The sequence below is a fragment of the Balaenoptera ricei genome, chromosome 3 (assembly GCF_028023285.1).
Source record: "Balaenoptera ricei isolate mBalRic1 chromosome 3, mBalRic1.hap2, whole genome shotgun sequence".
Classification (NCBI taxonomy): Eukaryota; Metazoa; Chordata; class Mammalia; order Artiodactyla; family Balaenopteridae; genus Balaenoptera; species Balaenoptera ricei.
In genome coordinates, this window is record NC_082641.1 from 152,530 (window position 1) to 177,802 (window position 25,273).

The following is a 25,273-nucleotide window of genomic DNA, read 5'->3' on the forward strand; positions in this document are numbered from 1 at the left end:
CACTGCGCCACCAGGGAAGCCCCACTTGCTTGTGTTCTGATAACTGATATATCTGAACATATCTGTACTCTTTACTTTGTGTTTCTAGTTACATATGATCCTTTGGCTTTTTTCTTCCTAGTGTCCCTGTGGGATTGCTTGCACTTTCTCTTCATATTTAACAAAGTCTAAGCTAGAGCTTATCAAGACCTCTGTTCTCTCAGGACGCTTTAGAAGCAAACCACCTGGCTCCCTTCTTTACGCCTGCCAAGGTTGGAGGGCCTCTCTAAAAACACTCCTGGTTTGCTTCTGCTGAGCAGTGAGTTTCAGTGAGAGCTTCTAGGCTGAGGAGGACACCAAACCCAAGTGAAGCGCAGGCCCCTAGCTATGTGTTCTTGGGGGGCCTTTCCTGACACAGGGATCCCAGTACCTGGGAAGTATGGCTTTTTGGGGTTTTGTCGTTTGTTTTCCCTGGTCCACTCTTGCACTGAGGTTGATCAAACTGCCTTTACAGTTAGAATTTCAAATATAATTTTAACTTTTGTTTCCATTCTTCATTTCTCAGCTTGGTGCTATATTTTCATAAATTACTAGGTGCAGATGACATAAGAGAGGGATCAGCCATCAGTCAGTACGGTGCTGAAGTCCTGGGCCCTTGGAACGTGATCCGCTGATCTGACTGGTAATTTTTGGTGTACGTGGCCACAGCAATGGGGAGCTCACACAGCGCCACCTTCCTGCCCCCGTGTGCACGTGTGTGCTCACGTGGGTGTGGTGTGTGTGCGTGGCGCGTATGTGTGTGGCATGTCTGTATGTGGTATGTGTGCGCTGTGTGTCTGCTGTGTGTGCTGTGTCTATACGGGTGGTGCGTGTCCTTGGGTGTGGTGTGCATGTGTTTGGTGTGCCTACACGTGCGTGGTCTGTCTCTCTCTGTGGCGTGTGCCTGTGGTGTGTGTTTACGTGTGTTCGGTGTGTGTGCTCGCGCCCGCCCGCGCCGCTCCGCGGCCCCGCTCTGCCCCCTCCCGGTCGCGCGGTCCCGGCCAGTCTCGGCTGCGCCCGTCGGCAGCCGGTCCTCCAGGTCACTCACCGCGCGCGCCGGGCACGCAGCGTCCGGACCGCCCAGACCCCACCCTTCCAGTGGCGAGACCGGAAGCGGAAGTGCCTGCCGGCCGCTCACTTCCGGGCGGCGGCGGCGCGCACGGTGAGGCCGCTGCGGGAGGGTGGTGCCAGGTCGGTGGTGGCGGTCGCCGCCCGCTGCCCCTTCCCCGGGCTCCGGCGGGTGCGGGCGCGGCCGGGAGGCGGTGCGGGTGGCAGTGGGGTTCCGGGGGCGGCCGAGTCGAGCCGCGAGGCTCGCGTCCGCGTAGGGGCCGACGACGCGCCGCGCGAGGAGGGAGGAAGCAGGTGCAGAGCTGCGCGCGCGGGTGGCGGGCGGGGAGACGCGCGGCCGCCCCGGGGTGTCCGGCCCTGTGCGCGGGCCTGTGATCAGGAAAGGGGGCGAGGAGGGACGGCGCCGCAGCCCCGCTCCGTGGGCGGGCACGAAAGGCACTCGTGTGCAGGGCCCTCGGGGGTCTGCGCGGACTTGGGTGGTGCTCTGAAAGTGTGTGGGGAGGGGTGAGAAATGTCTTTGAGGATTGTGCACAGAAAACACGCATAGAGACGGGCGGCTAGTAGCTGAAGTCAGTTCTCCTCTGCCAGACGCTCACCAGGTGTGTCCGTAGCTCCGTGGCTGGGGTGTTCGTGGAGCTGGCGCTGAAGGCAGGTGTGCTTGGTGTCCGAGCACCTGTGCCCTGTGCACCGCACCTGAGCAGAGTGCCTTCTGCCCTCTCACCTTTGTTGACTAGGGCTGTTAAACAGCAGGAAATGGAATTTGGGGTACTGCAGACAGTGGTTTTTGAGGGGAATGGCAGGACGGGTGCTGGAACCTCAGCTAGGGAGGGTAAGCTGCGTGCTGTCCCTCTGCCTCCACGTGTTCACGAGGTGTCCTGGCGCGGCCCCCGCCCCCCGTGTGTAAAGGGGTGGTGTGAGGGCTCTGGAAGTGAGAAATTGGCCCTATCTGGGGGAGAGAAGTGCCCTGGAGACTGACATCTGATACGATGAGTTGTCTGGGGCCCACATAGAGGCATCGTCTGTATGTTAATAATCTTATACCTGTAATCGCCCCTGCTGCGCCTAAAGGTAAAACTGTGTTCTGAAGGTTTGTATTGCTTGTCGAGGAGTTCATAATCCTAGTTCAACTTTCTTTCAGGTTTACTGGGTTAATGATCTCGAATGCTCTCATTAGATCCCCGCTGTGAACAGCACTGTTGGTGGAGGGGGGTAAGTTTTGCTGCTAACATTTCTACCTCCCTAACACATCTTCCTCCTCCTGTTCCCCCTCTGCTTATGGACACAGGATGCCTCTAGCATGACAGGCGCAGAGATTCTGCCAGCTTCGTAGCCATGAAGGAGACGGACCGGGAGGCTGTTGCGACAGCGGTCCAGAGGGTTGCTGGGATGCTTCAGCGCCCGGACCAGCTGGAGAAAGTGGAGCAGTATCGCCGAAGAGAGGCCCGGAAGAAGGCCTCTGTGGAGGCCAGACTGAAGGTATGAGGCCAGAGTGGCCACGGGCACCTGCTTCCCTTCCAGACGGGACAGAGGCTTTTATCTCAAGTTTCAGGCTCCTGCTTAACAACTGGACTTTGTGATGATGTGGAAGGGGGCAGCCTTGAATGTTACCTTGACTTAGCACGTTCCTTCCAACAATATACTGCCAATCAGTAGATTGACAAGACTGGGGGAATGTTGAAAACACCAAAGGAACAACCTTTTTGAGCACCCAGAAATGTCCATTTAACTTTTTAAAAAACACTAGAAGAGTAACAGCTTCTCTTCTTTATTAAAAGCTCTTCTACAGAGTGTATCCAGAGAGCATTTTGTTTGGCTCATTCTGGTACATGCTGTAGTAGGCTGACTGCGTACCAGGCATGCTGCTGGCCCTGGGGCAGGAAGGAGGGGAGCTCAACACATTTATTAGAGTGTGTGAGAGTGAGGCAAGAAAGAAAATCGATCTTTTATGATTTGGATTGGCTTTCAACTTAATTCACACGGAGGAAGGGGGTTTTATTAAAATTACGCACACTTGGTGTAGTTATAAAAACGTCGAGACCGAGGCCTGCTGTAGTTGACCGACAGCACAACGGTCTTGAGGACTCGAGAGCGCGTTTGAGGAAGGTTACTTCTCATGCTGACAAGGTAGTGAGGTCACCTCTCCAGTCGAAAACATTAGCGTCAGGTAAGTGCAGGTGTGTTGAGACAGGATGAGGGTCATTTGCACCAGCGAAGCAGCCAAAGACCTGTTGGACTAATTTGAAACAGTTTCATGTCAATTTAAAAAATAGTTTAGGGCTTTCTTGGTGGCACAGTGGTTAAGAATCTGCTTGTCAATGCAGGGGACACGGGTTCGAGCCCCAGTCCGGGAAGATCCCACGTGCCGCAGAGCAACTAAGTCCGTGCACCACAACTACTGAACCTGCGCTCTAGAGCCCGCGAGCCACAACTACTGAAGCCTGTGTGCCTAGAGCCTGTGCTCCACAAGAGAAGACACCGCAATGAGAAGCCCATGCACCGCAACGAAGAGTAGCCCCCGCTCGCCGCAACTAGAAGAAAGCCCACATGCAGCAACGAAGACCCAATGCAGCCAAAAAAAAAAAAAGGAAAAAAAATAGTTTAGACCTGCTACGTTTTTATTCAGAATTTTGTTTTATTTTATTTTATTTTATTTTAAATTTATTTTTGGCTGTGTTGGGTCTTCGTTGCTGCACGTAGGCTTTCTCTAGTTGTGGCGAGCGAGGTCTACTCTTTCTTGCGGTGCGTGGGCTTCTCATTGCGGTGGCTTCTCTTATTACGGAGCACGGGCTCTAGGTGCGGGGGCTTCAGTAGTTGTGGCGCCCGGGCTTAGTTGCTCCGCAGCATGTGGGATCTTCCCGGACCAGGGCTCAAACCCCTGTCCCTTGCATTGGCAGGCGGATTGTTAACCACTGCGCCACCAGGGAAGCCCTTATTTAGAATTTTCATCTGTTCTAGGAACTTGTGGGATTAGCTAACAGTTGTTGTGGTTTGTTGGAATCGTCGATTATTTCTCAGCGCTACTTAGTGTTTCGTGGGTGAAAGGGATCCCCGGCCACCACTGTGCTCCCTGGTCCCTTCCTTTCCCGCCCACCTGCTGCTGCTCCTTCATGCCCTCTCCGTTCTGACTGTGCAGCTCACTGGCGGGCATCGCCACGCGCTCTCAGAGTGAGTCTGAATCTCAGGTGTACCAGCTCTGCGTCGTGGGGCCGGCCGTCCTGGAGCGCAGCCTGGCTCTGGCCGAATGGCAGGAAAGCCCTCTCCGCTCAAGCTGATGAGCAATTCCTGACGGTGTCTCCATCTAGTGAGGGCCCGTCAGGAAGCCGAGGGGTGCCTGAGAGGTGGTGTGGAGAGTCCTTCTAAGGGCACCGCTTAGGGGCGGCCCTGGGGCTCGGGGCACTCCCACGGTGGAGCCTCGCGTTTTCAGGTCAGGGGGCTGGAGGAGGGGTGTTGTGAGGTTTTCTCAACAGAGCTTGAGAAACGTTTTGTTCTAAGGCAGCAGTGGAAAAAGGACCAGTTACCTTATGAATCAGTGGAACCCTCGTTGCGTTTCATTGTCTTGTCTGTGGGCATTGGCTGTTCTCTGCTATTGAAACGCCTCTTGTCTACACTCTGAGCCTCCTGGGAAGGTCCGCTCGTGGCCGTCCCGGCTCTGCTCACCCACCCCGCGTCTTCCCCAGGCCGCGATCCAGTCGCAGCTGGACGGGGTGCGCACGGGCCTCAGCCAGCTCCACACCGCGCTGAGCGACGTCCAGGACATCCAGCGGTCCCTGGCCGACGTCAGCAAGGACTGGAGGCAGAGCATCAACACCATCGAGAGCCTCAGGGACGTGAAGGACGCCGTCGTGCGGCACAGCCAGCTCGCCGCCGCCGTGGAGAACCTCAAGAACATCTTCTCAGGTAGCCGGGCCGCGCGCCCACCACGCTCGTGTGTGTCTCCTTGCCCCGTGGGCGCTGCAGGGCAGTTGCAGCTGTCGGCGCCCTGCTCAGAGGTGTGGTTCCCGCCTGCACAGTTAGGTTCGTATTTTGAACACGGGCGGATGGTCAGTTGAGTAAATAAAGGCTAGTAGGACGTCTGTGGTTCTGAAATTGTCAGGACAGGCACAGGAACGTGTAGCTGCGCAAGCGCCGCGTGAGCGCCGTTCCCTCGGCTACCGTGTGGCCCAGCGGGACCGGCCAGGCGCTGGAGGATGAAGGTGCGCCGCCCGCCGCAGCGGCTCTCGGTCTGCGGGCGGAGCAGCCCTGCGAACCGGACGACAGGGCGCGGTTCCCAGACAGGAAGAGCGTGCCTGGGGGCGGGCCAGGGGCGGATAGGGCACGCCCTGGAGTCTCAGTGCCCGTGGGAGCCGGGCCGCGGGGTCCTCGGGGCTGGTGGGGAAGGTGTGGGCGCGGGAGGGGCCCTTTCAGAACCCTGTCCCGGTACCGCGCCGGCGGAGGAAGAGTGCCCCCCGGCCCGTTTGGGCTCAGCGTCAGCCGTCAGCCGTCACCAGCGCAGGGTGCCCTGTCGTGTCCGGCACGCCCCCTCGTGCTCCGCCCCCTAGAGCTCGTCCCTCCCCTCGTCCCCTTGCCGCTGTCGGGGTCATCAGCATCCCAGCCGGAAGCCTTGGGACGGTCTGACCCCTCCCCTGCCTTTATCTGGTGTCTGGTCTCTGGTCTCAGCGAGTTCTAGCTGCACTTCCTCCGAACTCTGCTCGACCCCTGAGTGTAATCTGGTGCAGTTCTTCCCCTCCGCCCACCACGTGTAAACCCGCAGCATGGGTGGCCTTGCTCCTGGCCCGGTTCCGCTGGCCTCCTCCTACGTGTCTGATGGCAGCATTATTGAGTACTTGACCCCGCCCCTCTGTGCGTGCTCGGCTTCCCGGGACCTGATACCGAGGGCCGTGCTCCGGGGCCCTTCTCCGCCCCCCGTGATGACGCGGCGCTGCCGACCGTGGTGGGTGCTCTGGAAGCGGCTCCTCGAGGTGACTGTTGACGACCTGGAAGTGGTCCCGTCTCCCTGCGGAATCTCCGTCGTGACATTCAACCAGCCTTCCTAGTTCATTTCCCTCTTATAACTTCCTGTTGACTGACATTTTCTTCCAGTCTTGTAAAGCTAATGCCAAATGACCAAAAGGTTACCTTTTCATCCACGTGACCACATTTGGATCCACATGACCAAAAAGTTACCAGTTCATCCACAGAGGTTGAAAATAATTTTCTTCCTTTGATGAACAATGAGGCTGTGATGTAGATGTGGTTTTTGTTAGGATTGTGTTTCTGTTGGGAAGATGCTGTGCTTGTTTGGCTCCCTTCAGACTCTTCTCATTGCCTGTAATTCAGTAGTGTTGTGCACACAGCCTGTTTTTTCTCCACACTTAAAAATTATAAAATATGCATAATGTAAAATTTACCATCTTGACCATTTTTAATTGCACAGTTCTGTAGTATGAAGTACTTTCATATCGTTGTGAAACCATCACTATCCATCTCTAGAACTCTTTTCACCTTGCCAAATTGAAACTTTATTATATAGTGCTCTGTGTCAATTCTATCTCAGTAAAACTGAAAGAAAAAAAAAATCTGCAGCCATTAAATGATAGCTCCCCATGCCCCCTCCCCCCAAGTCCCTTACTAGGTATAGGTCTATTTAGATTTTCTGTTTCTTTGTGGTTTAGGTTTTGTGTTTCTAGGAATCTGCACTTCATCTGGGTTATCCAGTTTGCTGGTGTACAGTTGTTCATAGTACTCTTATAATCCTTTTTATTTCTGTAGAATTGGTAGTAATGTCCTCACTTTTATTTCTGATTTTAGTTTTGGAGTCTCCTTATTTTCTTAGTTCATCTAGGTAAGATTTGTCAATTGTTAATCTTTTCAAAGAACTACCTTTGGTTTTGCTGATTTTCTGTTTTGTTTTTCGATTCTCTGTTTATCCCTGCTCTAATCTTTATTATTTCCTTCCTTTTGGTAGCTTTGGGTTTAGCTTTTTTTTTTAAGAACTTTTTCAAAAAAAATTAGTATAGTTGACTTATGTTAGTTTCTGGTATACAGCAAAGTGGTTTAGTTATACACATATATATACACATATATGTAGGTATATTCTTTATCATATTCTTTTCCATTGTAGTTGAGGGTTTAGTTTATTCTTTTTCTAGTTCCTTAAGTTGTAAAGTTAGGTTGTTGATTTGAAATCGTTCTTCTTTTTTAACTGAAGTGTTTATAGCTGTACTTCGCCCTTAGCACTGCTTTGCTTGCATTCTGTAAGTTCTGGTATGTTGTGTTTTCATTTTCATTCATCTCTAAGTATTTTCTAATTTCCCTTGTAATTTCTTCTTTGGCCCATTGATTAAGAGTGTGCTGCTTAATTTCCACAAATTTGTGAAATTTTTGTCAATTACAGATTTCTAACTTTATCCATTTGTAGTCAGAGAAGATATTTTGTATGATATTTATCTTTTAAAATCTATTGAGATTTAGTTCATGGTTTAAATGAATTCATGCCTAATGATTTAATTTAATTCATGCCTAAGGGTATGGTCTGCCCTAGAAAATGTCCCATGTGCACTTGAGAGGACTGACTGTGTGTGCTGTTGTGTTGGGTGAAGTGTTCTGTATAAATCTGTTAGATCTAGTTAGTTTGTCGTGAGGTTCGAGTCCCATTTCCCTACTGATCTTCTGTCTGGTTGTTGTGTTCATTATTGTGAGTGGCGTATTGAAGTCTCCAGCCATTATTGTAGAACCGTCTGTTTTTCCAGTTCTGTCAATTTTTGTTTCATATATTTTGATGGTCATTAGGTGTGTAAATGTTTATAATTTTATCTTCTTACTGGGCTGAACGTCTTATTAATATAAAATTCCTTCTTTGTCTCATAACCTTTTTTGACTTTGAGTCTGTTTTGTCTGATGTTACGACGGCCACCCCTGCTCTCTTTTGGTTACTGTTTGCATGGAATAACTTTTCCCATCCTTTCACTTTGAATCTATTTGTGTCTTTCGATCTCAAGTGAGTCTTTTGTAGGCAGCGTAAAGTTGGATCATGTATTTTGATCCATTCTGCCAGTCTCTGTCTTTTGATTGGAGAGTTTAATCTACTTACATTTGAAGTAATTACTGGTAAGGAGGGACTTAATTCTGTCATTTCCCAACTGTTTTCTGTATGCCCTTATTTTGTCATTTTCTGCATTATAGACTTTAGTTGATTTTGTTTTTGTAATGAAGTGTTTTAATTCCTTTCTCAATCCTTTTTTTTGTATATTCTATAGCTATTATCGTTTTTTTGTTCCCATGGGGATTACATTTAACATCCTAAAGTTATAACACTAATTTGAATTTATACCAGCGTAACTTCAATAATATACAGAAACTCTGCTCCTATACAACACTGTTCCCATCTCCTTTCAGTTATTGATGTCACAGAACTACATCTTTATACATTGTGTATCCAAAAACATAGACTAGTTGCTTTTTTTAAAGAAATGCATTAGTCTTTCAAATTACATAGAAAGTAAAATGTGGAATTATAAACCAGAGTTACAGCAATTCTAGCTTTCTATTAGTACTAGCTTTGAACTAATATTTTTTTTTTCTCTCAATGTACTGGTCTCTTGAATTATGTAGAACAAAAAGAGTTACAAAGCAAAGTTACAATAATACTGGCTTTACAGTTGCCCATGTATTTACCTTTACTGAGACCTTCATTTCTTCCCACAGCTTCAAGTTGCTGTCTGGTGTCATTTCACCTGCAGGACTTCTTTAGCATTTCTTACAGTGTAGGTCTAGTGGTCACAAACTCCTTCAGCTTTTGTTTGGGAATGTCTTAATTTCTCCTTCACTTTTGGGGGACAGTTTTACCAGATATAGGATTCTTGAGTTACAGTTTTTTTTCCTTTTAGCACTTTGAATATTACCAGCAGGCTGCTTTTTGTCCTCCAAAGTCTCTGAAGAGAAATCTGCTGATATTCCATTGAGGATCCCTTATATGTGATCAGCTGCTTTTCCCTTGCAGCTTTCAAGATTTCTCTCTCTCTGTTTGGCTTTCCATGGTTTGATTATAATGTGTCTCGGTGTTGGGTCTCTGAGTTTTTTCTGTTTGGAGTTTCTTGAGTTCTTGAATGTTTATATTTATGTCTTTCATCAAATTTAGTAAGTTTTTGACCATTATTTAAAATACAGGCACACCTTGGAGATAACGCAGGTTCGTTTTTAGACTACCTCAATAAAGCAAATTATCTCAGCAAAGCGAGTCACGCGAATTTTTTGGTTTCCCAGTGAATATAAGTTATGTTTACATTGTGCTGTAGTTTATTAAGTGTGCAATACCAGTATGTCTAAAAAAAACAATGTACATACCTAAAATAAAAAATACTTTATTGCTGAAAGATGCTAACCGTCATCCAAACTTTCAGCGAGTGATAATCTTTCTGCTGGTGGAGGGTCTTGCCTTAATGTTGATGGCTGCTGACTGATCAGGGCAGTGGTTGCTGAAGGCTGGAGTGGCTGCGGCCGTTTCTTAAAACAAGACAGCAGTGACGTTGGCTGTGTTGACTGACTCTTCCTTTCAGGAATGATTTCTCTGTAGCAGCAATGTTGTTTGATAGCATTTACCACAGGAGAACTTCTTCTAAAATTGGAGTCTGTCCTCTTAAACCCTGCTGCTGCTTTGTCAACTAAGTGTATGTAATATTCTAAATCCTTTGTTATTTCAGCAATTTTCACAGCATCTTCAAACTTCAGGAGTAGTTTCTATCTTAAGAACTTTCTTTGTTCATCCATAGGAAGCAACTCTGCATGTGTTAAGGTTTTATCATGAGATCACGGCAGTTCAGTCACATCTTCAGGCTCCACTTCTAATTCTGGTTCTCTTGCTCTTTCCACCACATCTGCCATTGCTTCCTCCACTGAAGTCGTGAACCCCTCAAAGTCATCCATGAGGGTTGGAATCAGCTTCTTCCAACCCCCTGTGAATGTTGGTATTTTGACCTCTTCTCATGAATCACGAGTGTTCTTAATGGCATCCAGAACGGTAAATCCTTTCCAGAAGGTTTTCAATTGACTCTGCCCTGATCTATGAGAGGAATCACTATCTATGGCAGCTGTAGCCTTACGAAATGTATTTCTTAAATAATAAGATTTGCAAGTCGATGTTATTCCTCTATCCGTGGGCTGCAGAATAGATGTTGTGTTAGCAGGCATGAAAACAACAAGGATCTTGGTGCACGTCTCCATCAGAGCTCTTGAGTGGCCACGTGCATTATCAATGAGCAGTAATGTTTTGAAAGGAATCTTTTTTTCTGAGCAGTAGGTGTCAACAGTGGGCTTGAAATATTCAGTAAACGATGTTGTAAAGAGACGTGCTGTCATCCAGGCTTTGCTGTTCCATTTATAGAGCACAAGTGGAATAGATGTAATATAATTCTTCAGGGCCCTAGGATTTTTGGAATGATAAATGAAGATTGGTTTCACCTTAGGGTCACCACCTACATTAGCCCCTAACAAGAGAGTCAGCCTGTCCTCTGAAGCTTTGAAGCCAGCCACTGACTTCTCCTCTCCAGCTGTGAAAGTCCTAGACGGCATCTTCTTTCAATAGAAGGCTGTTTCGTCTGCATTGAAAATCTGTTGTTTCGTGCAGCCACCTTCATGAGTTATCTCAGCTAGATCTTCTGGAGAACTTGCTGCAGCTCCTACACCAGCACTTGCTGCTTCACTTTGTGCTTCTGTGTTATAGAGACGGCTTCTTTCCTTCAACCTCATGAACCAGCCTCTGCCGGCTTCAAACTTTCCTTCTGCAGCTTCCTCATCTCCCTCAGCCTTCACAGAATTAAAGAGTTAGGGCTTTGCTTTGGTTAGGCTTTGGCTTAAGGGAATGTTGTGGCTGGTTTGATCTTCTGTCCAGTCACTAAAACTTTCTCCATATCAGCAATAAGGCTGTATTGCTTTCTTACCATTTGTGTGTTCACTGAAGTAGCACTTTTAATTTTCTTCCAGAACTGTCCTTTGCATTCACAGCTTGACTAACTGTTTGGCACAAGAGGCCCAGCTTTCAGCTTATCTCGGCTTTCAACAGGCCTTCCTCACTCAGCTTAATCATTTCTAGCTTTTGATTTAAAGTGAGAGATGTGCGACTCTTCCTTTCACTAGACCATTTAGAAGCCTTTGTAGGGTTATTAATTGGCCTAATTTCAGTATTCTTGTGTCTCGGAATAGGGAGGCCTGAGGAGAGGGAGAGAGCAGGGGGAGCAGGGAGAACACACACCACGTTTGTCAGTTACGTTTGCCATCTTATACGGGCACGATTCTTGGTGTCCCAAAACAATTACAATAGTAACATCAGAGATCACTGATCGCGGATCACCATAACACTGATAATCATAGTGACAAGTTTGAAATATTGAAAGAATAACCAGCCGTGACACAGAGACACGAAGTGAGCAAATGATGTTGGAAAAATGGTGCTGATAGACTTGCTTGATGCAGGGTTGCCACAGACCTTCGGTTTGTAAAAAATGCAGTGTCTGTGAAGCACAGTAAAGCGAAGCACGGTAAAACACAGCATGCGGTAGTTGCTCTGCCCATCTTTCTTTCTTGTTCTGGGACTCCTACAGTGTGCACCCACAAACCCCTTAGGCTCTGTTCACTCTTCTCTAGTCTGTTTTTCCTTTTATCCTCATGCTTGATAATTTCCTTTGTCCTGTCTTCAAGTTTGCTGATTCTTCTTCTGCTTGATCAAACCTGCTTTGAAAATCTGAAGTAAATTTTTCATTCAGTTACTGTTCTTTGCTCCACGTTTTCTTTTAGTTCTTTGAGCGCGTTTAAGAGTTTACTTTAGAGTCTTTGTCTAGTCCACCATCTAGTCCTTCTCGGGGATGGTTTCTGTTGGTTTATTTTTTCCTTGAATCTCTGTTCTCTCCTATATCTTCGTATGCCTTGTGATGTTGTTGAACGTTGGACATGAGAATCTAATAACATGTAACTCTGGAAATCAGATTTTCCTCTTTGCCAGGGTATGCTGATTTTGTTTATTGTTTCTGTTGTTTTGACTGTTGCAGGCTGTGTCTGTGCTGAGGATCAGGCTGAGATGTAAACTCAAGGTCTTAGGTCTTTCTGAGCCTGTGCCTCTCCTGGTCATTTGCAGTCAATTGCTACTTTTCTACTGGTGCTGAGAGCTGAAATGCACCAGTATTAACCACAACTTACTTTCACACCTTTCCCTGGAAGTTGTGTGCCTTCAGTAGACGCCAGAGTTCCAAATTAGGTACTCAGATGGAGTCTGTCAGTGCAGCAGTTGTCCAAGTGGGAGACAGATTGCGGGTCACCCTTGTCCCCATCTGCCCGGAGTCCTGCATGGCCCTCTGTGTGGTTTTTCACGGTGCCATCTGTGCCTTTCCCCGCAGTGCCTGAGATCGTGAGGGAGACCCAGGACCTCATAGAGCAAGGGGAGCTGCTGCAGGCCCACCGGAAGCTGATGGACCTGGAGTGTTCCCGGGACGGGCTGATGTACGAGCAGTACCGCATGGACAGCGGGAACGCGCGTGACATGACCCTCATCCACAGCTACTTCGGGAGCACGCAGGGGCTGTCCGACGAGCTGGCCAAGCAGCTGTGGGTGGTGCTGCAGAGGTCCCTGGTCACCGTGCGCCGTGACCCCACCTTGCTGGTCTCAGTTGTCAGGATCATCGAGAGGGAGGAAAAAATTGACAGGCGCATACTTGACCGAAAAAAGCAAACTGGCTTTATTCCTCCTGGAAGGCCCAAGAACTGGAAGGAGAAGATGTTTGCCATCCTGGAGAGAACCGTGACCACCAGGATTGAGGGCACACAGGCGGACACCAGGGAGTCTGACAGGATGTGGCTCGTCCGCCACCTGGAGATCATAAGGAAGTGCGTCCTGGACGACCTCATCGTCGCCAGGAACCTGATGGTGCAGTGTTTTCCCCCCCGTTACCAGATTTTCAGGAGCCTCCTGAACGTGTACCACCAGGCTCTGAGCACACGGATGCAGGAGCTCGCATCAGAGGACCTGGAAGCAAACGAGATCGTGAGCCTGCTGACATGGGTCTTAAACACTTACACCAGGTAACTCCACCTGTATGCCTGGCGTTTCTTGCTTCACAGACACTGTGGGTGAAGCATGCTGACAGTTCCTAAACGTCTGCCGAGTCCTCTTGCTCAGGGCGGGTGCTCAGCACCCACGGGCGCTGCCTTCTGGCTGACGCGTCTCCTTTTGGTCCATCTGTGACCCGAGGTCGGGCGCGGCCCGTGGTCGTGTGCACGCTCTTGCATTTGGGTGGTGCCTGTGCTCTGGCTCTTCAGTCGTAGTGAGCAGTTCGGCATTGCGTTCCCTGCACTCCTGACCCGCCTTCTCACGGTGACACTGAGAGCGGGTGCTGTCACCTGTTGGACAGGTGAGGACACGTGGACCCAGGAGGTCCTGAGACATGCACAGAGTCACGTGCTGCTGAGGAGACACCAGCTCGCTCCTGCTGGCTTCTGACCACCCGAGTCTGGTTTCTTCTCACCAGCAAGAGAGGAAAATCAGCTATCCTTTGGCACTTCAGCCTTGAGGTTTTGTCACTTCATAAAAGGGCTGTGAGCCACTTGGTGCAGGCATTACTTTGAGGTAGGGTTTGAAAAACGAGCCAGGGGTGGGGTATTGTGAAATTCTTTTAGGACTAGCTAGCGAGAGGAAAGCACGTTTTATTCTAGCCTGTCTTGTCGCTAGTGTGTAGAATTAATTAAACTTCCCGTTTTAGCAGTAAGGTTTTGGGATTTTTTTGGTCTGTGTGTGTTTGTTTTTTGGTAGCTGCTTGTAGTAGAGAATATGTACATTTCAACACGGAAAGATATAAAGAGAAAGAAAACATCGTGTTCATTGTGGCTGGTGCTCTCTCTGCTTTCCTGTGCTGGGCCTGGGCCTCGGCGCCTCCTGCGTGCCGCCCTCCATTGCCATCACCTGATCCTGTCGTCGGGTCACCCTCGAGGAAGACCGCTCACCATCACCTTCGTTCTGAGGCACAGGGAGGACCACGCCCAGGGTCACACGGCCCTCGGGTGGGGAGCAGGACTTGCATCCGGGGTCTGGGCCCTCGCCGTGCTCCAGCCACCAGACTTTGTGCATTTGCGTGACCTGCATGGTTTTAGGCCTTGGTTCTGTTTCTCACTCACCACGTTGTAAGCATCTTTCTGCCCTTGGCGATTCCCGACGGCTTCTTGTTGCTCACCACGTCCTATCGTATTGGAGTTTCTTACGGGAAAAGTTGGACTGCTTTCACACTAGAAACGTTTTCATGCGGAGTTAAGGTTCTTGGGGCAGAAATAATCTAAGCTGTAGATGGTCTGTTAATGTTTGCAGAATCTCCTGAAGTGCTCTTTCACTCAGGAAGACCTTGGAGGTCTCAGGAGTGGTGGGCAGGCTGTTGATACTCGGGACTGTCAGTGTGGATCCGCGCTTGGGGAGTCACCTGAGCAATCAGCCTTGGGCGTGTAGGCAGCTAGCCGCACACCTAGCTTTTGTCTGTTGTTTATGAAAACTGTTTTCTGAAGCTTGGTTCACACCCCTCCCTCCTTCAGCGCCATAGGCTGAAGGCACGGACGCTTTCCTTGCTGACGCGCGTTTGGTCGCAGGCGTCAGGTGTACTCCGCTCTGGTCCTTGTCCTCCTGCTGGACCAGCGGCGTTAGCGCCTGTGCCCTGCGTTTCCAAATTCAGTGCTTGTCTGTTGTTCTCCAGCTCAGCTCAGCTCTGACCTCCTACCTGCCAGGCCCTGGTCTTCCTCAGGGGGCACTGTGGGTGGAGCAGACAGACCTTGCCCTGCAGGCCCCTGGGACGGGGGGTAGCAGCACCCACCTGAGGGGTTCCTCTTTCCCCTTCCTGGCTGTGCCCGCAGTGCAGAGATGATGGGGAACGCGGAGCTGGCCCCAGAGGTGGACGTCGGCGTCCTGGAGCCTCTGCTTTCTCCAAACGTGGTCTCCGAGCTGCTCGACACCTACATGTCAACTCTGACTGTGAGTGGAGGGATGTGGTCCCAGATGGGCCGCGTCAGGCTGCAGCCGGGACCCGTCTGGCCGTCGGGCTTCCCGAGGACGCGCGGCTCTTTCTGAGAAGTTGGGTCTGGAGATGTCCTGGCTGTGCCGTGGCACCTGCCCGCCTCACAGCGCCGAGCCCGGGAGTGGGAGGGCGGCAGGCGGCGGGGGGATACTGCCCAGTGCCCTCGGGGGTCCCAGGGTGCGATGAGGCGGTCAGGTCTGCTCCTGGGACGCGGGGAGCCTGACACCAGGCAGCCTCTGACGGAGGCGCCGACGCTGTGCTGGGAAGCAGGGGCGGCTGGGGCAGCGGCCGTGGGGTCTGGTCTCCGTGAATGGCCTGCCAGAGGTATGTAGGTCTCGTGCTTCCCTGTCCTGACTGACCTGGCCCGTCCTCCAGCATGACCGTCGTCCAGAAGGTTAAGTCGAGGGAGGCTGGCGGGGTCCCACCCGTGGAGGTGGCTTGTCCTCTTGTGTGGGGACTGGGACCCCCAGGGGGCAGTGTTTGCTTCTGCAGCTGCTCCGCTGAAGAGCGGCCCGTTGACTCCAAGGCTGGTTCTGTTCTTCCCTCCTGCTTAGTCGAACATCATTGCCTGGCTGCGGAAAGCCCTAGAAACAGACAAGAAGGACTGGGTGAAAGAGACTGAACCTGAGGCTGACCAGGACGGCTACTACCAGACGACACTGCCCGCCATCGTCTTCCAGGTACCGGGCCTCGGGCTTCACAGGTGTGCACGCTTGTGTGCTGACGGCGGAGAGAACCTGCTTCTCTCTGGAGCTGAGGAGCCGAGGGTCAGACTTGCCAAGTAGTTTTGCCCACGGTTGCAAAACCTCATGTTTTTTGTTCTCCTAGTGGTTTTTGGTCTCAAACCAGAAGCTAATTATATGTTATGTGTGTCTGATGCTCACATTTGAGTTTGCTTATTTCCTGATGTAATGGCCATGTAAATGCGACACAGTCGAGTCTGATCCGAGGTGCTCTGGGAGGAGTCTTCCAGGTTTCTAGGTCATCGTGCGTTCTTACAGTTCGTCTGCTCTCCTTCTCTGGCCTGTCCAGTCCCCTTCCTTTGAGGAACACTGCTGACGGTAGGAGGGCCGAGCCGTGCTAGAGTGGTCTCCTTCTGCCGACGCGGAGCGTGGGCTCCAGCTGGGCTCTGCGTGATCCCATTAGTCCGTGACATGTTGGGCTTCACCCTTTCCTTTATTTTGGAAACTGACATCCCGTGAGCACATGGGGTGAGCTCTGCCTTCTGGCCCTTCTCCACCTTCCCACATCTGGCGCCCCCAGCTCCAGTGTGTATCCATCCTCCTAGTGCTTAAGAAACCCACATCACAAACCATAGCCCAGCCCCTGGTACCCGTGTGACCCCAGCCACACCCGACCTCCCTGGACCCCTCGTCTCCCCGTCTCCCCGTGAGAACATACGTGTCCCCCTGTGGAGACCAGCCTGTTTGCAGGTAATTAGGAAATGATTCCCTGGGGTTTTTTTTACCTGGTAAGAAAGTTTTGTGTGTTTGTTTGAGTAACTTTGTTACTTTTCACCTGGCTTCATTTTTTCCTCTGAATTTGGACTGTCCTGACTACCAGTTAACAGGTGGGGGGTTTATATAATGGGAAATCTGCACGCTCCTGAGTTTATATCAGAATTCATAAGTTCTCCGATTTTTAGATGTTCGAACAGAACCTTCAAGTCGCTGCTCAGATAAGTGAAGATTTGAAAACAAAGGTACTCGTTTTGTGTCTTCAACAAATGAATTCTTTTTTAAGTAGGTATGTATTCTCGCCAGTGTGCTAATTTAGAAAGTGTTTCTTTTTGTTTGTTTTTTTAATGGAGAGCAAAACTGTGTTGATCCTAATCTGGCTAGTATTAAAAAAGAATTCAAGCCTGGATTCACTGTAGTCACCTTTTTCTTTTAGTCAGAACTCAAGCCCTTTCTTGTTATCTGCCTTTTGAATGGGTTGCATTCCCCCGGGGTCCCGGGTGTGATGGTGTGGGGTTCTCAGCAGTGGGCTGGTGCTACTGCAGCCTTGGAGCTGGGGACCTCCTTCAGTCAGCCTTCCTGTTGTCCCATTTCCCGGGGTGCCCTCCACAGGGATGCTCCCCCCCAAGTTGTACACAAAGGAGATTTTCAAACGTATACAGAAGTAGAAAGAATGGCCTAAAAACCTGTTTAGCCCACCATCCAGGTTCAAAAGCTGCCCTTTAAAGCCACCCCTTGCCTCATCTGGCTCCCCTCCCCCTCGCTCTGCTGAAGTACGCTTGACCCTTGAACAACATGGGGGTTGGAGGGGCCGACCCCCTGGTGCGGCTGAACACCCACATGTGAGCTTGCGGTCGGCCCTCCTGCCGTGGTCGTGGTCACGCGTCCACAGATGAGCCAGCCTCGGCTCGTGCGGCGCTGCAGTGTGTGCTGACTGAAAACATTCACGTGTAAGTGAACCTGCACACTTCAGACCCACGCTGTTCAAGGCTCAGCTGTGCTTTACAGCAAACCCCAGACGTGGTGGCATTTCATCCCCTGCATTCCCTACCCTAACTGCAGTGCCGTCAACCACACGGAACTGTCAAGAGCGTTCCGTGGGGCCGCCTGACACCAAGTTTGGGTTTGGGTTTTCCCACTGGTCTCAGACCCACCTGGTTATAGCTGTGTGTTCAGACCAGGTCGGCAGAAGGCCTGCACGGTGTGGCGCTGGAGGGCAGGCCCTCCCGCTCAGCCGCTGGCTCGTGGAGACGCACAGACCCTCCTGTCCCGTGCCCTCCAGCCTGGCCTCACGCTGCCGTCTGCCCACGCACCACAGGCTGGCTCTGAAGGCCGTGGGGCTCCTCCGTGCTTCCTTCCTGTTTGCCCGTAACCTGGCACGGGCTGTGCGCTCCACGCTTCTGCTCCTGTGGCTCGGGTGCCGACGGCCAGACCCCTGCTGGGAACCCCGTCAGCTGTCCACCCGTGGGTCATGGCCTGAGTTAGTCATCCCGTGGGGATCGTTCTGTAAAGTAGATGTTTTCCTCAGCAGCCTCAGCTGTGTGCTTACCTGAATCATGCATTGGACAGAAGGGTGGAATAAATGCTTGATTACTTCCCTTTAACTGCCCGTTTTCAGTTTGCTCCTTCCTTAACATCTATTGAAAACGCATACAAATTTATACAGTGTGTTGTGCTTTTCTTGTACTCCCGTATATGTTTGAGAATCTCCGTGATAAATTCAAAACTGAAGTAGGTAGCCATCTCAGTTGTTTTCTTGACATGTTAAAGAGTCTAATTTATTCTTAGTTTGATTTTTTCAGGGAAAGTCTCAGAAAAGGACATTTTATCTTAACATTTGATTGTGTTCCGAACACTATTGTATGAGTTTCTAGGTGAATCGTGTCAGATGAAATAATACCTTCCCAATTACAAATGTTTCAGAATATTTGTAAAATCAGAACACTGAGCCATATTTCAAAGCCTGATAACGAAATTAATTTTTAATGCTCTTTTTTAGTTGATCAACTTCTATTAGCCTAGGTCACCCCCCCCAGAATCCTTTATTTTTGAAGACTCGTCTGGCCAGATGCTAGCGATGCAGAATGTGATTGTGGGGCCGCGCGTTGGCGCCGTGCCGCGAGGCTGCCCTGACGTGGCCACGTGTCCCCCAGGTACAAGGAGGAGGTGCAGCTGTACAGGGAGGAGCATCTGCGGAAGCGGCAGCACCCGCACTGCTACGTGCAGTACATGATCGCCCTCATCAACAACTGCCAGACCCTCAAGTGAGCGGGGGGCCCTGGGGCCGCGGGGCGGGGGGGGCCCTGGGGCCGCCTCACCGGGCCCCTCTGTCTCCTCCTCCGTCTCCTCGCAGAGAATCCATAGTCAGTTTAAAAAGAAAGTATTTGCAACATGACACGGAAGAAGGCGTGTCTCTGAGCCAGCCGAGCATGGATGGGCTTCTGGACGCCATCGCTGAGGAGGGCTGCAGCAGCCTGCTTGAGGAAATCTTCCTGGACCTGGAGGTGGGCACCGCGGGCTGGGTCCCCTGGTGTGGCGTCGAGGAGAGACCCTTCCGGGAAGTGTTAGAGACCAGAGCACTCAACAGGTTACAGGGTAGAAGCTGGTATTGGAGAGGAGACTGGTTACGGTCATTAGCAGATTCTTGCTTGAGGGCACGAGCAGGCCTTCACGCCCATCACACAGCCGGGCTCGGGTTTGAGCAGAGGCACAGAGCACAGCCATAAACAAAGTGCATTCTGATCACATCCAAGGCGCGGTGTGTGATGAGCAAGTAAGTTTATTTCAGAAGGTATGAAAATGGCTCAGCATCATACAGAACTGGCAGAAACCAGAATGTATTTAAAAAACAGAATCATGATCATCTTGGGTCCTGCAGGGAAGGAGCTCCTGGGGTGATGGGTGGTATCATTTCATGACATCTGTAATTTTCTCAGAAATGGTTTAGAAAACAAAGTGTATTTAAAAAGACAGCATAGTAGAGAAATAGGCAAAGAACATGAATAACTATTTCACAGAAAAAGGAGTCACGTGTCCTGAGTAAGAAACAGAGTGCCTGGTCTTAACTGCTCTTCAAAGAAAAACAAATGAAAACTGAATATTTCTGTTGCTTACCAGGACGGTAAGGGTTAAGAGCATGGCTACCACGTGTTGCTGAGGGCATGAGACTCCTGGATTCTCTGTAGAACTGGGCATCGGTACAGTTATGGGAAGGCAGTTGGCACAAGGTTTGGAGGGCAACAGTCGTCAAGGTTGTAGTTTGCATACTTTCTGACTAATAACTTTTAGTTTTAGGAATTTCACCTGCAAAAATACACAGATTCAGTGCAGCATTCTTTATAATTGCAAAATGAGACATTTTAAATGTTCATCAGAACTGGTACACAAATTACAGAGCATCCACACAATAAACAGGTATAGTCAGTTCAGGTGAGATGTGTACGCACAGACCCGCCCTTGCGTCTGTAGAAGTCTTTATGGTCAAAGCGCACGTTTGCAGAGTGTCTGCGTGAGCATCGCTCTTGTGATCAGAACCGCAGGCGGGCGTAGGAAGGTGGCTCCAAGCGCCTCTCTCCCGAGGACAGGCCGTCATGAGGGTGTTCTCTGTGGTCTGTGCTTTCAGCACCATCTCAGTGAGCTGATGACAAAGAAGTGGCTGTTAGGATCAAACGCTGTAGACATCATCTGTGTCACCGTGGAAGACTATTTTAATGACTTTGCCAAAATTAAAAAGCCATATAGAAAGGTAAGAGTGTGGGGCACACATGTGGCCTGAGTCCCCTGGCATCTTGTGTAGAATTTGGTGTCATCAGTTCTTGGGTGGAAGTTCACGGGTGGTTTTGTGAACCCAAGCAGGTCGGAGACGTTGAAGGCTCTGAAGGTGGCAGAGGTAGAGGTGATAGGGCATGCACCTTGCTGTCCAAGGCCATGCTGACACGGCCGCAGACCCAGAACCCCGTGGGTGGTGGGGACTTCCTCAGCAGGGACCCCTCAAAGGGCGGGTGGGGCTGTGGCCATGGCTCTGATGAGAGGCTGGAGAGGAACGGCAGTTCCCTCTTCACGTCCACGCTCGGGGGCCAGCAGGCGGCTCTCAGCACAGGGCCCACGGGAGACTCCAGGGTCCCCGGCCGTCGGGGTCCCCTCCAGGCCCTGTGAAATGCCCCAGTTGCCATCTGGGGCTCAGGCAGCTTTCTGCGGGGGAATTCTCAGGGCCTTGGGTGGTTTTTGATGTTGTTGCTTTAAAATCAGCCTTTCTGTGTCTGGTTTACGGAAGCGTGAGTGGTTTGACACACAGAGCTCAGGTGCAGACACTTGAGGACGTGTCTCCAGGTCCTCCGGGCATCCCTGAGACGCTTGTCTCATTGGTGAGCAGCGTCAGTGTGTCATTTCGTTTCTGGTTCTTGTACCTTCATGTCTTCTCTTTGTCTCGCTGCCCTGGCTGGGACCCCCCAGCACGGGGGCACCTCTGTCTCATTCGTAAGTTTACATTCTCCTAACCCTGCCATTAAAGGTGATGCTTGCAGGGAGACCCAGGTGTTTTAAATCCACCTGGTTGGTCGCTTCACAGCTGTCAGGAGCCTCTGGTGGTTAGAGGTCGGTGGGACCAGCTCTGTTCAATTTGGAATTTCTTGTTGCTTGTACAGTTTTTGGTTCCACCTTTTATGTTTCTCAGCATTCTGTCCTTTGATCTAATAGCGGGTGTGTGAAGTCCTCGGGGCTTGTGTCTCAGCCACTCCTGGTCCAGGTGGCTCGCCTCCTGGAGCGGCCGGGAGCCCACAGTCTCACTTGCTCTGCCAAGAGCCTGGCCTCCACCTGGGTCCCTGCAGCTGCCGGTGTCGTCTCGCTTCGTCTTGTTTGGGGCCCTTGGGGTCCCCCTCACTGCCCGGCCTCCCTGGTACACAGAGCTCCTGATGTCTGTTGTTGGGTCTCTGAGGCTGCGCCTTGGGTCAGCGGAGTCGTGCTCGCGTGTTCTTGGGTGACTGCCAGGTGTCCCTCTACCTGAGGGTGGGCTCCTGAGGAAACCACGGCCTTCTCCAAAACTTACCCAGACGTGTGGACTCGGGGCTCCTCTTTTCCCGGAAGCTCGTCACACCATCTCCAGAGACTGGTCGTTGACTAGCTTTCTGTGCACGAGGTGTGATGTGTGTGGAGCCCTTCAGCCTGTGAGGGGCAGAGCAGGGGCCTGGCCCAGGGTCCCCAGTCCTCCCACTGAACCCACACCCCACACTGCTGGGCTGAGAAGCTGAGAGACGCATGCAGGATGGGCAGGGCGAGGAAAATAGACCCGGATCCCCCGGGGGGGCCCGTGAGCCACCGGACGGGTCTCAGTGAAGCGGGCGCCGCGCTGGCACCTGCCCCTTTGCCCCCGACGGGACGCTGCTGTGCAGCGGGTCCGCGCCCAGCACGACGCGCCTGGCGGGGCTGCAGGTGGGCGTCCCCGCGGCGCACTTTATTCTCGGGGCTTTCTGGAATGGACATGAGCATCCGAGGTGTCCAGGCAGTACCGGCTTTTGCGTCTGCCCGTGTCCCAGACGTGAAACACGGTGAACCTGCTACAATTTTCTAAAATAGAATTTGTAATAAAGGCTCAGGTGTGCTTCCTTTGTTGACTATAAAATTTGTTATCGATGAGAAAGGGGGAGGAGCGCGCTGGCCCGTGCACGGTGGACCTGGGCTCGCCTTGGGGCCCGCGTGCCAGGCTGACCCCGTTCTCCGTGTGCCCCGTAGCGGATGATCGCCGAGGCGCACCGGCGCGTGGTGCAGGAGTACCTGCGGGCCGTCCTGCAGAAGCGCATCTCGTTCCGGAGCGCCGAGGAGCGCAAGGAGGGCGCCGAGCGGATGGGGCGTGAGGCCGAGCAGCTGCGCTTTCTCTTCTGCAAGCTGGCGTCCGTGAGTGCGCCTGGCCGGGCCAGGTCCCTGGGGCCAGTCGCGTCGGGAGCCGAGCGCCCCACTGCTGGTCTCCTTCCGTGAGCCGGTCTGTGTGTAGACCTGCATGGCCTTGGGGCTGGGGGGCGGCGGCAGCTCTAGCCCCAGCGCTCGCTGCCCCTGCCCCTCAGAGAGGGGCCGCTTGCCACCGGGAGTGAGTCCGGAGGGGTTTGCCGGCCTGGTGGCCTCCGCCGCAGAGGGCGTGGCGGAGGCCCCGGTGAGCGGCCCGCTCAGCCCCTGTGCTCTGTCCTGCAGGGGTTTGGTGAGGAGATGGATGGGCACTGTGACACCATCGTCGCCGTTGCCGAAGTCATTAAGCTCACGGACCCTTCTCTGCTCTACCTGGAGGTCTCGACTCTGGTCAGCAAATACCCAGACATCAGGTAGCGGCAGGGTCATTCCTGAGGTCGCTGGGGAGAGGGAGGGCCCCGGGCATTAGGTGGGAGCCTCCCGGGTGAGTGTGGCGGGTCCGGGCTCCCGCGAGGACCCCAGACGCCGTGCGGACGGCGATGCGGGCAGAGTGGGTTTCAGAGATGACAGCGGTGCCTGCCGGCCCCACCGCGGGTCACGGTTCCCGGGTGTCACCAGGCCAACACTTGGCGCTCGGGGCGCCGATGGGAAGGTGGCCGAGCAGACTGGTTGCTGGAGGCTGATCCTGTGCCGTGTCGAGGTGGAGCCGAGGAACGGAGCCGGGCCCCTCCTGCGTGTGGGGGAAGGGAAGGGGCTCCCTGGTGCCGGCTCCCCGCCAGCCTTTGTGAACCTCCGGGAACCCTGCCGCCCGGTCGGGGGCCGGGGGGCTTGAGTCTGCTTCGGAGGCTGGGTGGCCGCGGCTGCACCCTGACGCCCCCTCCCCGCCCAGGGATGACCACATCGGTGCGCTGCTGGCCGTGCGGGGGGACGCCAGCCGGGACATGAAGCAGACCATCATCGAGACGCTGGAGCAGGGCCCGGCCCAGGCGAGTCCAGACTACGTGCCCATCTTCAGGGATATCGCGGTTCCCAGCCTGAACGTGGCCAAGCTCCTCAAGTAGCCGGCGGGGCGCCCCCCCCGGGCGTCAGCTGCGTGCCTGGGGGCGGCCTTGTCTCTGGAGAAGCTCCCCCTCGCCTCTGCGCTGTGTACACACTTCTGAAACTGCTGCTCAGTAAAGAGTCTGGACTTCTGCTGGGAAATGCGGGCTTCCCGCCGTGAGGGTCTCTTCCTGGTGATGAGCCAGCCCGCTGGGGTGTGGTGGGCGCACTGCTCCCCCCCCATCCCTCCCATGGGGGCACACCTGCCACCGGCTGGGTGTGGCGGGTGAATCCCCGCTGCCTGCAAATCCATCTCACTTCTCCACCAAGTGAATTGCAGAGTCGCACCCTGAGTAAGCGGTGAGCCCCGTGTGGTCCCTACCCCCGCCGCCACCCCGCTGGACAGGTTTCTTGCAGCTGAGCTCCGAGGGGGCCACGGGGCTGGCTCCAGCGTTCGCCCCGTTCCTCCTCCCGTGCAGGACGTGGCGTGTGCAGTGCTGGGCTGCTCTGAGGGTTCCAGTTCCTTCCTCACAGGCTTTCAGGACGGAAGAGTGGATGCTGTGCTCTGATTTCCTCCTCACGAGGGGTGAAAAGTTCACAGGTGGGACTTTTTTCTTGGAAGAATCAAAACCTAAATGGAGACATTAGGGTGTTCTTACAAGCGTTGCTCAGAAGAGACGTGACCTTCCTCCAGGTTTCTTGCCAGTGTGCTGTCTTAACATACACGTTAATCCAGTTCCCTGCATGACGAGACTTAGTGTCTAGTAGGTAGCGGTGCTCAGTACACGGGTTTTGAATTAATAAAGCCGAGTGTTAACAGTCGTTAGTCATTGCCCCTTATGATAATGAAGATACATTTATTTTTCCACTGGCTGAGAGAATTTTCATTCTGAGTTACTTAGGGAATAAATACCCGGGGTGACTGTTCACAACAGCAGACCCAAGTGACCTGTGCTGTCCTTGCTCTGATTACACAGTGGCACCACAGGGCAGGCAGGGCCCTCGGTCGCTGGGGACACCTGTGCGATGGTGGGCCCCGAGCTGAATGCCAGATGCCACCGTGTTCCAGCGGGGCCAGGAGGTGTGGGGAGGGCCACGGCGGAGGGCCACGTCCCGGTGGGTGGGCGGTGGCGTCCACGCCAGCACCCAGGGGAGGGTCACCTCCAGGTCACTGGGCGAAAGGCTAGCAGGTACCCACACCGGAGGCCAGTGCCTGCCTCTTGATCAGGCTGCCACGTGCCCGGCGGGGGAAGTGGGTGTACCAGGACGGACAGCCTGCGGCCCACGCCAGAAGGCAGCTTCACCTTGTCAGGCCGTGGGAGACTCACCGAGTCTTCGGGTGGTTTTCCATATGAACACTGCCATTCAGTCGAAAAGTGTCTTTGAAGTCAGGAAATTTCCAACTCTCAGTTCTACTCAGCGGGTTTCCAAAAAGCAGGGGAGAGGGGCGCCTGGCCCTGTGTGTCTGTCGCACTGCCAGTCATGCTCTCCCCCTGCACCTGCCCACGTACAGTCCACGCTGCCGTAACAAGGACACCCCACGACGGAGCCCGGAAGCAGGGGGTTTCTTCCTTTCCCGAGGAAGTCAGTTGGGGCTGGGGGGCAACCCGGGGGCTTCCAGCTGCCCCGCGCACCCTCCTGCGTGGGTAGCTGATGTGGAAGAGTGGAGGTGGGGGCCCTAAGCAGACGTGCCTGTGCCGACGAGGCGACGCCACGTGGAGACGGGGCTGTGGTGAAGCTGCTACCCGCCTAGGAGCACCGGAGGCTGAAGCGCCCGAGGCG

At 52.7% G+C, this 25,273-nt stretch overlaps 1 protein-coding gene across 5 annotated transcripts; it reads left to right on the forward strand.

Annotated features, from left to right (window-relative positions):
* The first annotated feature begins 1,136 nt into the window (after positions 1-1,136).
* EXOC3 (exocyst complex component 3) lies at positions 1,137-24,313 on the forward strand. Of its 5 annotated transcripts, XR_009502203.1 has the most exons (14): positions 1,150-1,209; positions 2,372-2,562; positions 4,764-4,983; positions 12,450-13,131; positions 14,941-15,058; positions 15,656-15,781; positions 16,747-16,847; positions 18,712-18,822; positions 18,912-19,062; positions 20,181-20,303; positions 22,286-22,447; positions 22,739-22,866; positions 23,343-23,851; positions 23,971-24,313. XR_009502203.1 is itself a non-coding variant. In XM_059916049.1 (13 exons), exons 2-13 carry the CDS (start codon positions 2,419-2,421, stop codon positions 23,512-23,514), a joined length of 2,238 nt encoding a protein of 745 aa, XP_059772032.1. In that variant the 5' UTR covers positions 1,137-1,180; positions 2,372-2,418; the 3' UTR covers positions 23,515-24,313. The 5 variants fall into 5 exon arrangements, 4 of the variants coding, with proteins under 4 accessions (XP_059772032.1, XP_059772029.1, XP_059772030.1 ...); XM_059916049.1 differs by having other exon boundaries at positions 1,137-1,180; positions 23,343-24,313; XM_059916046.1 differs by having other exon boundaries at positions 23,343-24,313.
* Positions 24,314-25,273: the final 960 nt, after the last annotated feature.

What these genes read in the sequence shown, in the direction of transcription:
- EXOC3 (XM_059916049.1), top strand. Translation starts at nt 2,419, where the DNA reads ATGAAGGAGACGGACCGGGAGGCTGTTGCGACAGCGGTCCAGAGGGTT. An exon ending in AAATCTTCCTGGACCTGGAG is followed by an intron (nt 19,063 to 20,180) that starts GTGGGCACCGCG and finishes CTGTGCTTTCAG; the next exon opens with CACCATCTCAGTGAGCTGAT. An exon ending in TCTTCTGCAAGCTGGCGTCC is followed by an intron (nt 22,448 to 22,738) that starts GTGAGTGCGCCT and finishes TCTGTCCTGCAG; the next exon opens with GGGTTTGGTGAGGAGATGGA.